We start from the raw sequence: 15,049 nt of genomic DNA, 5'->3' as shown, positions 1-15,049 counted from the left end.
AAGTATCTTCATCTGTGTTCTGAAGATGAACAAAAGTCTAACAGGTTTGGAATGTCACGCGTCACGTCACTTTACTAGTTATGTGGAGTAACATACCTGGAGCTTCTGACTTTGAATATTTAATTTGAACTGAATGATTTTTTTTAAGTGCAGCAGACGATCAAATAGCTTTCTTTGTGCTGTGTGTGTGTGGCCCTCGCACCTTTATACTGGAGCTTCTGACTTTGAATATTTAATTTGAACTGAATGATTTTTTTAAGTGCAGCAGACGATCAAATAGCTTTCTTTGTGCTGTGTGTGTGTGGCCCTCGCACCTTTATAAAAAAACACCACTTTTGTTCAAGCGACCTTATCATTTGCACTCCAATAATGAGCTAGGTGTCCGCTTTCCCACAACGTTTAATGAAAAATCCCTGACAAACAATGGCATTTTAAAGCTCATTGTGAATTAATGATGGGCACAAGCTAGACACATCAGACATGGTTCGGAAAGGGCTTTGTTTCAAAGGGTGCGCCAAAGAACCCGCCATTCAATACAGGAAACAAGGCCAAAAACCACAGCCACCACTTTGACCATATTAAAGGGAATGAGTGAAATTAAACAGCACGGAAATGCACTATTTGATCTTTTGGTTTAACCACAATGTGTTAAGTTGTATATAATTACATATAAAGACGAGCGGACTCGTGGACAGGAGAGGCCTCAGGAGCAGACTCGTGGACAGGAGAGGCCTCAGGAGCGCAGTGTGCAGCCCACACGCTCAAAATGGCGACCGCCATTACAGGAAGGGCAGCAGAGTGTGGCATGACCTCTAAGATGGCGGGGCTTGAGAGAGCTGACGTTACCGGGATGCCTGCAGCTCGCACCGACATCAGAGGTGGGTCCATCACACTAGCAATCAGACCTTTCTGTCCAAGCCCAAGCTCTGCGTCCGACTCCAGCGTGGTGGCCATCTTGGCCAGGGACTCAGGCGTGGCAGCCATCTTGGCCGGGGACTCAGGCGTGGCAGCCATCTTGGAAAGAATCTCCTGAGGTGCCGGCATGACATGAGCAAGCTCTGGCTTGGCAGACGGGACGTGAGCAGGCCCTGGGGTAGCAGACATGACATTAGCAGACTCTGGCTTGGTGAACAGAAGTGAACAGGTTCTGACATGGTAGATATGACATGAGTAAACTTTAACTTAACTGGCATGATGTGAGCAGGTCCTGGAGTAGCGGGCATGACGTGAGCAGGCTTTGGTTTGGCAGGCATGAAGTGAGCGGACCCTGGCTTGGCAGACGTGACGTGAACAGACTCTGGCTTGACAGATGTGACGTGAGCAGACTCTGGCTCTGGTTTAGTGCCGTGTTCCTTCTCCACGACACCCACAGTGAAACAGATCCACTCAACCGCAGAGCAAAGTCTATATTCTCGGCAAGGGACCAGTGAACCTATCCCCCAGGAAGCTGGGAGCAAATGGGCTCGTTTAATCCATGATGGAAAATGTCTTTGAGCGCCACGTCATTAAAATCCACATGGTTAGAAAGTTCAAGAAACTCAATAACAGTCCTCAATAGCCTGATCACCTTGACGAAGGCGGAGGAGACGAACAACTGCTGGGTTCATTTTAGAGTTTTGTGTATTCTGTAACGATCAATCCACTGAAGGCGAGCGTAGTGAAGAACCCAAGTGCAGTTTATTTACAAGTGATTCAAACATCCAAACAATAATCCGAGACTTGACTTGACAGGAACAGACTTGACTAGGCATGAACAGACTTGACGAGGCATGAACAGACTAGACTCACCGACAGCGGGTTACAACATCAATACACGACGAGAGACAATGGCAACATGATGGCTACTTATAGCAAACAATACAGGTCACATGACAAGAACAAACCAATGGGAAACAAGACACATGACTAGGACTACCAATCTGAACATGACACATACACAAGGCAGAAATACATGAGGGCAAGGGAAGCATGACACTGACAGCATGAAACAATTACAAAATAAAAGACTGGGAAAACATGAACACGAAACAAAACCCAAACCCCACATTACAGATGGATAGTGGATAGTACCTGTGAAATAATAACTACTTCATAAAAATGGGATGCAAAAGAAACTTTATCCTTTGACTTCACAAATACATAAAATCAGGTATAATAGATTTGTTAAAGTGAGTTGCTTTAACTTACAATATATACTGTATATATATATATATATATATATATATAGGGTACGGAAAATATTTATAGAGATAATAATATTTATATAAAATATATATATATATATATATATATATATATATATATATAATTTTATTTTTTATTTTGTTTTATTCATTTTTTAAATCTAATTTATTCATGTAATGGCAAAACTGAATTTTCAGGAACATTACTCCAGTCTTCAGTGTCACATGATCCTCCAGATATCATTCTAATATGCCGATTTGGTGTTTGGGAAACAATTTATATAATTATTATAAACAGTTGTTCTGCTTCTGCTTTTTGTGGAAACTAAAACAGTTTTCTTTGATGAACTGAATCTGTTCAAAATAACAGAATTTGTATATATATATATGTAAAGTTGTTGTTTACATAATATATGTGTGTGTACTGTGTATATTTATTATGTATATATAAATACACACACATGCATGTATATATTTAAGAAAAATATCTTACTTTTATATATTAAATATATAGATAAATATAAGAATATACTGTAAATATATACATGGAAATATTTTCAAAATATATACTGTATGCGTGTGTATTTATATATACATTACAAATATACACAGTATACACACATATTATGTAAACAAAACTTTTACTTTGGATGTGATTAATCGCGATTAATCGTTTGACAGCATTTATATTTTATTTATTTATTTATTTATTGTAACAATGAAAAAGTCTTTGCTGTCAAAAGTATAGCTTTCAAAAAAATCATACCGATTCCACACATTTTAACATTTGTGTATACTGTAAAAAAAAATAATAATAATAAAAATAAAATTAGGGTTAACATTGATGTATTAACATCATTAACAACAATGAACATTTGTAAATATACTACTGCCCATTGCTAATCAATGTTTTCTTTTACATTGACGTTAATTTATGCAGATTAAGTTGTTAAAATGTGTAAAATGCATATGTAAAAATAAAACACAATAACAAACATAGATTAATAAATACTACAAATGTTCATGTTCACGTTAGCCATTGCATTAACTAATGTTACCTATAGAATCATATTACAGGTTTTTGCAAATAACTTGAGCAATGATGCAAGCACCATGTTATATTGATTGTCTCCAATTTTTAAGAATCCAGTCAATAAATCCACTTCATCAAGTAGGCTTTTACAAGCTACATATCCGCAAAAAGCCAGGCATTTTAAATGAACAAAGAATAACAGTGGTACAGAGACGTACTGATTCATTTGAAACTACAACAATGAACCGCTGTCGTCAGTCCTATCAGCCATTAACCACCAACTGGAGCCTACAAGCCAACTTGAACAAAACCCAATAGAGATCATTTCCGATATCTTTGAAGTTATAATATGACAGAGCGGAGTTGGCCCCTTATACGACGAGGAACCGGTGAGTACAGATGAAAGCGGTTCCCTTCATATCCATAATTAGAACATACAACACAAAAGAGAGGCAGAACAAGCACCGGGCCTGATGAGCAGCCAGCAAAGTGGAGGACGCAATTTGTGTGAATCATCACTGTAATCAGAGGTCACTCATCGTGGAGGAACCTTCTTCCCGGATCCTACTGAAATACGGAAAATTACAGTTCAGAGGGGACGACTGTAACCATGGCAATTTACTGCCCCTGCGTTCCCTAGTCTCCTCAGCTGCTAACTTGCTGCTGACAGCTTGAATGCTCGGCTGTGACTCCAGCCAGAGGATTAACTTCCACATTTGGATTGCTGACTGTGGATTTTGCATGCAGGAGTTTGCATACAGAAATGCAAACCTCTTTGGGGATACACGAACAAGAAAAAAGATCATTCCTTCTACTGCAGCTGGAGAAACTTGCTTAAAGCTTTGCAAAGGAAGAAAATAGCTTTTGTTATTTGTGGTAAATGTGTTTGGAATAAAATAGAATGTGGCTTCTTCATGGAGGTTTCAGCTGAAATATGCAGAAATCTTTACAAACATATGATTTTTTGGACAGTGACAGTATTTGAAGTAAGGCATTCAAAATAGCATCGCTTTATGTTATAAAATTCAACCAAGTGGCACTGTAAACAAATAATTCCAGAGATATTCTATTTGCACTGTGATCATCAGAGAACAAAGATAAGTGGGGGAGCTGTTCAGGGGCACAGCGTCTTGTAAATATTCTGCTGAGCACATGTTAAACTCCATGGCTTCAAAGAACTACAATGTTTAGAAATGTCTGAGATCGAAAGTACATTTAAAGGTCACAAGGACAAAACCTCTCACTGAGAAGTTTACTTCCAAACCTGTATATCTGAGGCTTTTATACAACACAATTTTGAAAATCAACTGCAAATAATTCGCTCCCTACAAAATGTAGTGGTTTATGGCTGATATGGGTTGTTTAGTAACCTTGGACTTATATATAGAAAGCAGAGTGGCAGATATAATGCTGGTTTATGTGGTTTAATGACAGCACAAACAATTTAATAAGACTTCTTTTAAACCTTAATACAAGTTGGTCAACCCCTAAATCCCAACAAATATGCTCCGTCCATTGGATGTGTACGCTCCTTTCTGATATTGCTCCACTATTTTTCGCTGCAGCATTGGGGGAATTGGTGATCCTCTGCCCATCTTGACTTCTGAGAGACACTGCCACTCTGAGAGGCTCTTTTTATACCCAATTATGTTGCCAATTGACCTAATAAGTTGCAAATTGGTCCTCCAGCTGTTCCTTATATGTACATTTAACTTTTCCGGCCTCTTATTGCTACCTGTCCCAACTTTTTTGGAATGTGTAGCTCTCATGAAATCCAAAATGAGCCAATATTTGGCATGACATTTCAAAATGTCTCACTTTCAACATTTGATATGTTATCTATATTATATTGTGAATAAAATATAAGTTTATGAGATTTGTAAATTATTCCATTCCTTTTTTATTTGTACAGTGTCCCAACTTTTTTGGAATTGGGTTTGTAATACCATAAAGTTCAATTTGAAGTACCTTAAAGTCCCATGTAAATATCATGGTACTGCATGAGCAAAATGTTATCACTAAGTATGAATATGATGGCATATATCAAAGTACATTGGTATTCAGTGTTGGGGGTAATGCATTACAAGTAATGCGAGTTACGTAATCAGATTACTTTTTTCAAGTAACTAGCAAAGTAACGCATTACTTTTTTTAATTTACAAGAAAATATCTGAGTTACTTTTTCAAAAAAGTAACGCCAGTTACTTTGTTTTCCCATTTATTGACTGACAGCTCTCCGGTCCCCATATTGGGAGAAATCGGAAGTGCAGAGGCGTTGTGTGAACATGATGTTACTGTAGTTCTAGACTAAATGTGAATGTGCATTAATTCATCCCACTCACAAAAAACAGATTTAGTATTCATCAAAATGAATTAAAACAGTGAAATGCAAACTCAGAATATGACGCAAACCTGCAATATCTAAATATGTTAAATAACACAAATGTATCTAATCCCATTTTATTAACCAATGTCTTTGCTGCTGACCTTTGATGATCCAGTTCAACCATACTAATAAGCAAAAATGATTTTAGATAAACTAACAATTGTGCTTCATTGTTTTCGTATTGCTGAAGAGTGTTGAACCTTCTTCTCCTGTGTTCTACTGTACAGACGTGAATTTACTTTTCCTTCAGCCTGAGGTTTGTTCATTACACTTTTTGGTGTGAAAGGGCTTTTACATTTGCTATAAATAGAACTTCTTATATTAAAAACAATCAATCCCTGCTCATATTTAAAAGTAACACGAAAGTAACGCAAAAGTAATGTAACGCATTACTTTCCATAAAAAGTAACTAAGTAACGTAATTAGATACTTTTTTTAGGGCGTAACGCAATATTGTAATGCATTACTTTTAAAAGTACCTTTCCCCAACAATGTTGGTATTACCATCCAATAACATATCTGTATCACTGTAACTTGGGGGAGTTATGCAAATCAATCGGTAGGCTTTAATTTTAAAAACATGCCTTGAGGATATTTGAAAAAAGAGCACAATTTAAACAAACTGAAAATTATGTTGTATTAGTCTCAAATTAAATTAGGCATTATGTCACTTCTGCAATTGGATGAGCTGAAATAAAACTTTCCCAGAAGGTTTTTGTGCATAACCATTCAAGCTGTTGTGGCGATAAAATGTAAAACGTATTATAATTTTACATATTAAACTAAAGAATACAAATGATACACATTAAATACTAGGTGTTTATAATTTTATGTTCTTGCACATTACTGTATGAATCTCTAATAACACAACTTCTTTAGTAAATTCGATACAACATTTATGGGCTGTTTGAACACATTTTTTACTGGATAATTACTGCTGAAAGACATAACTACTGAGCATTATTCATCAATATATAGTTACAGAATGGTTCAATACAAGGCAGCCTCACTGTTATCCATTACAGTGATAGACCATCTCTTTCCTGTTAAAGCCTGCGTGTCTGAATGCAGAATTGGTATCTAAACATGCTCATCTTAGCCAGATGCAGCCAGTCCACATTAACAGTCATCTCCACACGCCCATACCTGTCCTGCCACAAAAACTCTGTCCAGACCTACTTCTAATACTAAAGTCTCTTATGTAACACTTATCTTATCCAATTTCCACAACACACACCTTTATACCTGTCTGTTCTCAAGCAGTCAAACAACAGAAAAGGTCACTATCATTACTGTAGGCCTAATGTGTTTTTAAAAATAATACATACATTTATGCAAAATATCTTGAAAACACAGAGATGCATCCTGATGTTCCATAAGATTTGAGACATGTTCTCTATGTTCCAATTTAAACATGTTCCCAAAAATACAGAGGTGTTGATACTAATAACCTTTTATTAGCAGCACTTTTCGCTAATCCTCTTTAAACAGATTTCCACTGCTTTCATACATACCCCATCAGCCCACACTGTGATGACAGCAATAAATCCATAATGTGATAATGATATAGCATGCAGTACACTTTGCCCTGATTTACAAACACATTTGCATATGCATGTTTTCCGGCTGCAAATATAATAACGGTGATTGATTATGGCATTTAAAAGTGTTTTGCTGATAATTTCACTAGCCCAATTTAACATGTGTGTGATATGCAACAAGCTTAAATAAATGAGGCCCACGTGCATGACATAGAATTGAACTTTACCTCTAGCACTAGCCATAGCTGATCCCCGTTCTTGACGTCCTTCTTGTAGAATATTCCAAAGAACTTGACGACATTGGGATGGTCTGAGAGAGCTTTCAGGATGTTATACTCGACTTCAATTTCCTCGTCAATATCCTTAAAGAAACAGATTAACTGAATTGACTTTTAAGAGAAACAGGGCAATAGTTCAAACTTCTACTTTCATTTTTGAGTAAAAAGAAACATTTCTTCAACTATTCAGTGGTTAATGTTTCAAAGAGAGTCACTGATGCAAAAAAAACTATTTTTGCGGGTCATTTTATCTATTGAATTTAGCAAAACTGCAAAGGCCATGAAATGTCAACATTAATAAAGCCCCACAGGCCACAGCGGTACACTACACATGAGGGATATTTTGAAATAATATTTGTTGGCTTCCACGTCCTCCAGTGTTGGAAAATTACTGTTTACTGATTGAACCTGGAGGAAAAACAACCTCTGAATGTAGAATTTTAATGGATTCGGTTCATGGGTCTTTTCTGTGATGCCTTTTGGCTTCAAAAGTGCTCCATATTTCTATTACTACACATGATTACTGCATTTCCTGTGCTTGGAAAGCGGTGAGAATACATATTTGTGACTATCTGAGGTACAATGACCACGGCAGCTGCAGTCTATTAAATTAAGCCTAGATTTATTTGATCTAGATGAGTAATTTTAAATATACTGGCAGCCAAAGGCCATTGAAATACTTCCAAGCTTCCTTTCAGTACCTTGAAAGGGTGAACTGGAGAAACTCTTGTGAAGTAAATGAACACAAATTGCACATTTTCTGAAAAGCCGTTTCATCATGATTAGTCTGGGTATGTGCTGTTAGGAGCCCTTTTATTTGCCCAGTCACTAAAAGATAGAGTGTGTGGCTAGAGAAATAATGAGAGAGACAGAGACAGAGACACAGAGAGCCTTTTGGCATTATCTGCAGGATATAGATGTTCTCTTCTTAATATGACAGTGGCGAGTAGATGATCTCAGTGGTCAGTAATTGACTGCAGGCCTGTCTTAAGGCATAAACACTCTCACAGGTACACACAAATGCGCAAATACATGCATATGCACACAAATGTGAACTGATTGAACCTGAAGGGCGTACAATGTATCTGCTTTTAACCTCATTTCTGTGCAAATCTGACCTTGAGTTTGCTCTGTGTTTAAAATTTACGACTCAGGGTTCGGCAAAACAGGACTCATAGATGTGCATGCTTGTTGTCTCTCTTTGTGACCTAAAAACACACACCACATACAGGTTTGATCTAGCAGGGTTTTACTCACATGGATTGGATCCAGTATTTTGACGGCGGCTTTGCTGCCATTGACCCTGTTAAGCACTTTATAAACTTTTCCATAAGTCCCTTTACCAATAGTCTCAATGATCTCCCATGTGTCAGATGGATCTGGAAAGCTGTCAAAGACAATGGATTTTCCTGAGCGAGGAAACATCTTCCCGAGCGATCTCCTATGGAGAAAGAGCACACACTGAGTCTGAGTTATAGATGGCTGCCTGCTTTTTTTCCATTTGACTTATAGTGGTTAACTTGGAAGTTGTTTTTCACTTGTGATGCCTGAACACATGAGATAACACCTTTTAACAACCATGCGATGAGTAAAAGAACCTCTGCATGAAAATACACACTAATACGTAAGGAATGGGTACAGCTCTTGGTACAGCTAGGACTATTTTTGTATGACAGCAATGTTGCTTCAGGATTAAAAAAAATATATTTACAGTAGAAACATGTCCTACTTGATAAACTCACCCTTTATTATGTCTGACTTAGCGAATCCCTCAGACTGTTTGCAAAAGTTGTTGGCTTTTGCCTGTCATTGAGGATGGGATAGAAAACTTTGTACTAAAATGTTTTGGCTCAATTTACGAGAAAAGCAGGAAGATATTATCAAGGGCTGAAAATCAAAGGATCCCGTGAACCAATTTACCAAAGGGTCAGAAGTAGGTCCTTCAAAGACTACATTATGTGGATATTGCTCGACAAAACCTAGCAGTAACTATAACATAGAGAAAGAAAACATTACATGTCGGTTTGCACAATGCTAAAACTTTGACAGAAACTTACCCCATAAAAGAAACCCGGTAGCAAAGTTTTACAAGTTCTGAAGAAACATGAATGGTGCTTGCCTATGCTAGGGTATTATGGGAGGCTGCCAGGGCATTGCTTTGTAGTGGTTGAGGTGTTCTAGATGCTTGCTAGCCCTAATTAAACACACATGAACCAGCTAATCAAGGTCATCAGAATCACTTGGATCTTCCAAGCAGGTGTGTTGGAGCTAAAAACTGCACAAAAGTGACTGTGTCCCAATACAGAGGCTACATTTGAAGACTGAATGCATTACAACAGTGCGACAAAGACCGTTCCATCTCGAAGTCTCCTTAAAATGGGTCCTTGAAACACATCCTTTCCCAGGACATGAAAGATGCAACAGATGGATCCTTCATGACCCAGACTTTCCCAAGATTAATTGCGTAAATGATAGGGTTGGGTACCGTTCACATTTTAACCGGTATGGTACCGGTATCGGTACCTGAATTTCGGTGCCGGTACCCAACGGTACCTTTTTTCGGTACTTTACTCTCTGTGTAATTACAAAAACATTTATTTCAGTGAAAAAATAAGTCCAAAAGTCTCAATTTCAACATTTTGAACAATAGGGCCCTACAAACATTTAATTTTTAAAATCAAGGCATTAAACATTTATTTTAAATCAAATGAAAATTAAACCCTTTTATTTTTTAGCAAACAAACTGAGGTTTACTGTTGAAATTAATGCATGGAAGAAAAATTATGTGAATATTCCTTTAAAAAAAATTTTAATAGGCTAAAAATGTTATTATTTTTTTCTACAATTAAGTGATTAATCTGGTTGTAATATTTATTGATATCATTTAATTGTTTTTTTTTATTTGATAGAAAATGGAATATTTAAAGATGTACAATATACTGTACAAAAGTAATACAAGAGTAATATATATACATACAGGCAAGCGGAACATGCAGGATTCATATTTAAACCGTCTTTTTGCATTTTAATATTCACAGACACAAGTTCATATCGCGATTCGATTTGAGTGGCAGTGGCTACTTTTAATTTATTCGTCCAAAATTGACGAATTCCGTGGCATTCCGCACTATAGAGTAAATTACGTTTCAGAACATTTCGGCTTGCCCTGTGTGTTGTTTGAGCGAGTTGCAGGGGTGACCTCACATCACATGGTCTCTCTTTCTCTCTCTGTAGCGTATGCCGAAATTTGGCACCGATTGATTTACCGTGAATCGGTACTCGGTAGCACCGACGCAATTCGGTCGGTACCCTTAAAAGTACAGAGTTCGGTACCCAACCCTAGTAAATGATAACAGGATTATTTTGCAGGATTATGGGAATGCAGGATTACACTTAAATGTAAGTACTGAGTTTCAAATCAATCAAATATCTAACATTACAAAAATGCAAACGCATTACAAACGCTGCAAAGGATGGATCGGAGGATGCAGCCTCTGAATTGGGACAAGGCTAGGCACCCTACAAGTGCAGGTTTGGACACAGCTGACCAAAAGCAAATCTTATGTCTGATCACTTAAACAAGTAATAGCATACATTTAAACAAAGTTGTGTTCCCTTGAACTGAGAGGAACTGTTTGTTTTATAACCTTCAATAATAAAACTGAAGTAGATAAGATGATTGTTCCCATGTTGCATCCCTTCCTTTCATTTAAATAGTTCCCACAAAGCTCTTGCTCCCTGTGGTTTAAGCGCCTCATAAGAGTCTCATATTGTTGTGATGGAGAATGTGGGCATGTCTCTTTAATGTGAGTGAATAACGGAGACCCTGATTCAAGCAGCTTTTATGACCTCGTTTTTGTTCTCTGCATGTGTCAAACATTACGAACCGCTCTGGCTACCATAACCTGATGTGCCAGCTATAAAACCACAGTGAAGAATGGGATTCCTAATGAACTCCAGCATTAGCTTGGACAGTGAAAAAGTTGCATTGTGTATTTTAGCATGTAAGCTAATTTCACAGAGAGACCATTAAATTATCACACAAGACAGAATGGATTTCAGAGGGAATATTTGTATTGTCTCAAAATGAAGATTGACTTTCTAGAGCTCTGCTAAGAAATGCTTTAATGTTGTTTGCATTTGCCTTACAAGCATCCAGGAATTTGCCTGTTGTCTTCCACAATATCAGGTATCACATCACTCACTTTAAGAATTATACCTCGTTTTCTTTCTTTCTTTGTTTTTAATTATTGTTGTAGAGCATTGTAGAGGATCCACTTTTAGGATAGTCTGCCTTTTAATGGCCATTAAGCATTACTAAGGCAGTTAAGTTGTGTGCAAACAAGTTTTAGACTAAACAATACTTTGAAGAATTGTGTGAAAATGGAAAATGGAAACATTCTTTAAACGTTGTCCTATTGTGTTCTACAGAACAAAAAATAGCATATGGGTTTGAAATTTCATTTAAAAAATCCCTTTAGTGCAAAATAATAATAATATGTCTAAACATATATATATATATATATATATATATATATATATATATATATATATATATATATATATTAAACAATGTTTAGACATATTACCATTATACACACACACACACACACACACACACACACACATGCTATTTTTAGAGCAACCATGCCAGTCATAAAATTTGTCATAAATACTTCTGTTGTTTAAAGGGGGGAAAAAAGAGTTAATCATGCTTGAAATTATGTAACTACTGTTAGTAATCACCCGCATTATTATACTGTCTCTCTGCCAGACTTACCATTTGTAACCCTACCGGGTGAAAGTTCAACCAGCACTTTCTCTACTCTAACTGCAATTAAACCCACTTTTAAGATAAAACTGTATAGTTCAACACTTACATTCCTTTCTTAAATGCTCGATGAACATTTTGTTGAATAATTCCATATTGACCCTGTTGAAGCAGTCGCAGCGTGTGAACACTTGTGGAGGAGTTAACCACAGTTAAAGCTAATCCCAGCGAGCCATGCCTGGCACTATTAAGATATGTTAGGATTAAGTGGAATTAGTTGACAACGCCATGAGCCTTTCCTCATTTAGATACTCAGTGATACAGGCGCCAAAGCTAGTTAGAACAACTAAATTGTAGGTGGGGGAGTGAATGTACAGCGCTCTCTTCCTTCAATACCACGACTGAGGGGCCCTTGAGCAAGGCACTGAACCCCCAACTGCTCCCCGGGGGCCGCAGCAAACTCCGGGTGTGTGTTCACGGTGTGTGTGTGTGTGTGTGTGTGTGTGTGTTCACTGCTGTGTGTGTGCACTTAGGATGGGTTAAATGCAGAGCACTCATTCGTAGTATGGGTAACCATACTTGGCCACGTGTCACGTCACTTTGTGTTTTCTTAAGTTGCAGCGCGTTGAGCTCTCTCGGCCACCGTAGCCATTACTGAAGTGTAACCACTACAATGAAGAGTCTATGAAGTGCTCAATGGGGTTTATTATTATTATTATTATTAATATCCTGGTTTCTCTTATTATTACATTGAAAGTGGATGAGACCTGCTTCTCTCAAGATCCAGAAATAATAAAACATATCATAACAGTTCCAGTCCATGTGAATACACACTGCACTGTATTTCAAGTCATTGAGTGAGGATTGGACTGAAATCTGAGACGTTATTTGTTGGAAAACATTACTTTGATGCATCATAATTCTTTGGATATTTCAGGGTTTTTTTTGATAAATTATATAAGACGAGAATCTTAACATTTTAATGCAGAATAATACACCCTTTTCATTAAAAAATGTACTTGTCATGCAATGATGCAATCATTTCTGTGGTTTAAAATGCACTTCTTCTTTCAGTGTTGAATTATGAATAACATCAGTGTGACGTGTGCAGAGATTCAGACTCCTGTGGGGTTTCTGTATGTGATTCACTCTGTTTTACTGAATCAAACACTCACTGACTGTGAACAGAGCTGGCTATCAGAGGTGAGTGTTTAGACGTTTAGACATATTACCATTATACACACACACACACACACACACACACACACACATGCTATTTTTAGAGCAAGTCATAAAACACACACACACACACACACACACACACACACACATGCTATTTTTAGAGCAACCATGCCAGTCATAAAATTTGTCATAAATACTTCTGTTGTTTAAAGGGGGGAAAAAAGAGTTAATCATGCTTGAAATTATGTAACTACTGTTAGTAATCACCCGCATTATTATACTGTCTCTCTGCCAGACTTACCATTTGTAACCCTACCGGGTGAAAGTTCAACCAGCACTTTCTCTACTCTAACTGCAATTAAACCCACTTTTAAGATAAAACTGTATAGTTCAACACTTACATTCCTTTCTTAAATGCTCGATGAACATTTTGTTGAATAATTCCATATTGACCCTGTTGAAGCAGTCGCAGCGTGTGAACACTTGTGGAGGAGTTAACCACAGTTAAAGCTAATCCCAGCGAGCCATGCCTGGCACTATTAAGATATGTTAGGATTAAGTGGAATTAGTTGACAACGCCATGAGCCTTTCCTCATTTAGATACTCAGTGATACAGGCGCCAAAGCTAGTTAGAACAACTAAGAATATAACTCCAGGGGGACTACCTCTCTAACTCAAAGAAAATAACCAGACTGAGTAGCTTAAAGGGATAGTTCACCCAAAAATGAAAATAAGCCCATTATATTTACTCACCCTCAAGCCATCCTAGGCATATATGACTTTCTTCTTTCAGATGATTCCAATCAGAGTTATATTAAAAATTGTCTTTGATCTTCCAAGCTGTTTAATGGCAGTCAGCGGGTGTTGCAGTTCATCAGTCCAATAGAAGTGAAATAAAGCGCATCCATCTGTAATACAAAGTGTCTCACACAGCTCCGGGGGGTGAACAAAGGTCTCCTGTACCGAAATCGATGCGTTTTTGTAAGAAAAATATCCATATTCAAAACGTAATAATCACTATAATCTAGCTTGCGCCAACAGTTGTACACGGAAGCAGCTCTGGGAGGATGACGTAAGATGTCAGCGTTGCGCATTCACCCGTGAGTCTCGTGAAAACCAACGTTTGTTAAGAGGAGCAAAGGAAGCAAAGTTTCCTTACTTTAGCAAAGGAAAACCAGTCTCCTCTTGGCTTATATCAAAATACTCCGACATTCTTCTTTACAAATGCTCGTTTTGTACTTCTAATTCGTGACCATTGTTTTTTTTTAATCTCTCCCCTGCTCTTCCGCGTTTGTCACTTCTGAGCGGCGTATGCGCAACGCCGGCGTCCTACGTCATACGCCCGGAGCTGCTTCCGTGATCAATAGGGAACGCAAGCTAGATTCAATTGATTATTACATTTTAAATATGGTTATTTTTCTTACAAAAACGCATCGATTTGCTACAGGAGGCCTTTGTTCACGCTCCGGACCCGTGTGAGGCACTTTTTATTATGGATGGATGTGCTTTATTTCACTTCTTTTGAACTGATGCACTGCAACACCCGCTGACTGCCATTGAACAGCTTGAAAGATCAAAGAAAATGTTTAATATAACTCTGACTGGATTTGTCTGAAAGAAGAAAGTCATATACACCTAGGATGCCTTGAGGTTGAGTAATTCATGGGCTAATTTC

At 37.5% G+C, this 15,049-nt stretch overlaps 1 protein-coding gene across 1 annotated transcript in view; it reads right to left on the bottom strand.

Annotated features, from left to right (window-relative positions):
- The window catches only part of LOC107588088 (myosin-IIIa-like), a 55,366-nt gene extending 41,581 nt beyond the window's left edge, over positions 1-13,785 (bottom strand). Inside the window, exons 1-3 of the mRNA XM_016276099.1 lie at positions 13,776-13,785; positions 8,679-8,862; positions 7,371-7,505 (exon numbers count right to left, since the gene is read on the bottom strand). Coding sequence (XP_016131585.1) covers positions 7,371-7,505; positions 8,679-8,862; positions 13,776-13,777 — 321 coding nt within the window. The 5' untranslated portion in view covers positions 13,778-13,785. The remainder of the gene's footprint in view (positions 1-7,370; positions 7,506-8,678; positions 8,863-13,775) is intronic.
- Positions 13,786-15,049: the final 1,264 nt, after the last annotated feature.

Source organism: Sinocyclocheilus grahami, unplaced genomic scaffold (genome assembly GCF_001515645.1).
Source record: "Sinocyclocheilus grahami isolate Dianchi unplaced genomic scaffold, SAMN03320097.WGS_v1.1 scaffold98.1, whole genome shotgun sequence".
NCBI classification, from domain to species: domain Eukaryota; kingdom Metazoa; phylum Chordata; class Actinopteri; order Cypriniformes; family Cyprinidae; genus Sinocyclocheilus; species Sinocyclocheilus grahami.
The sequence above is the reverse complement of the archived record's forward strand: the minus strand, read 5'-3'. Positions and strand labels throughout refer to the sequence as shown.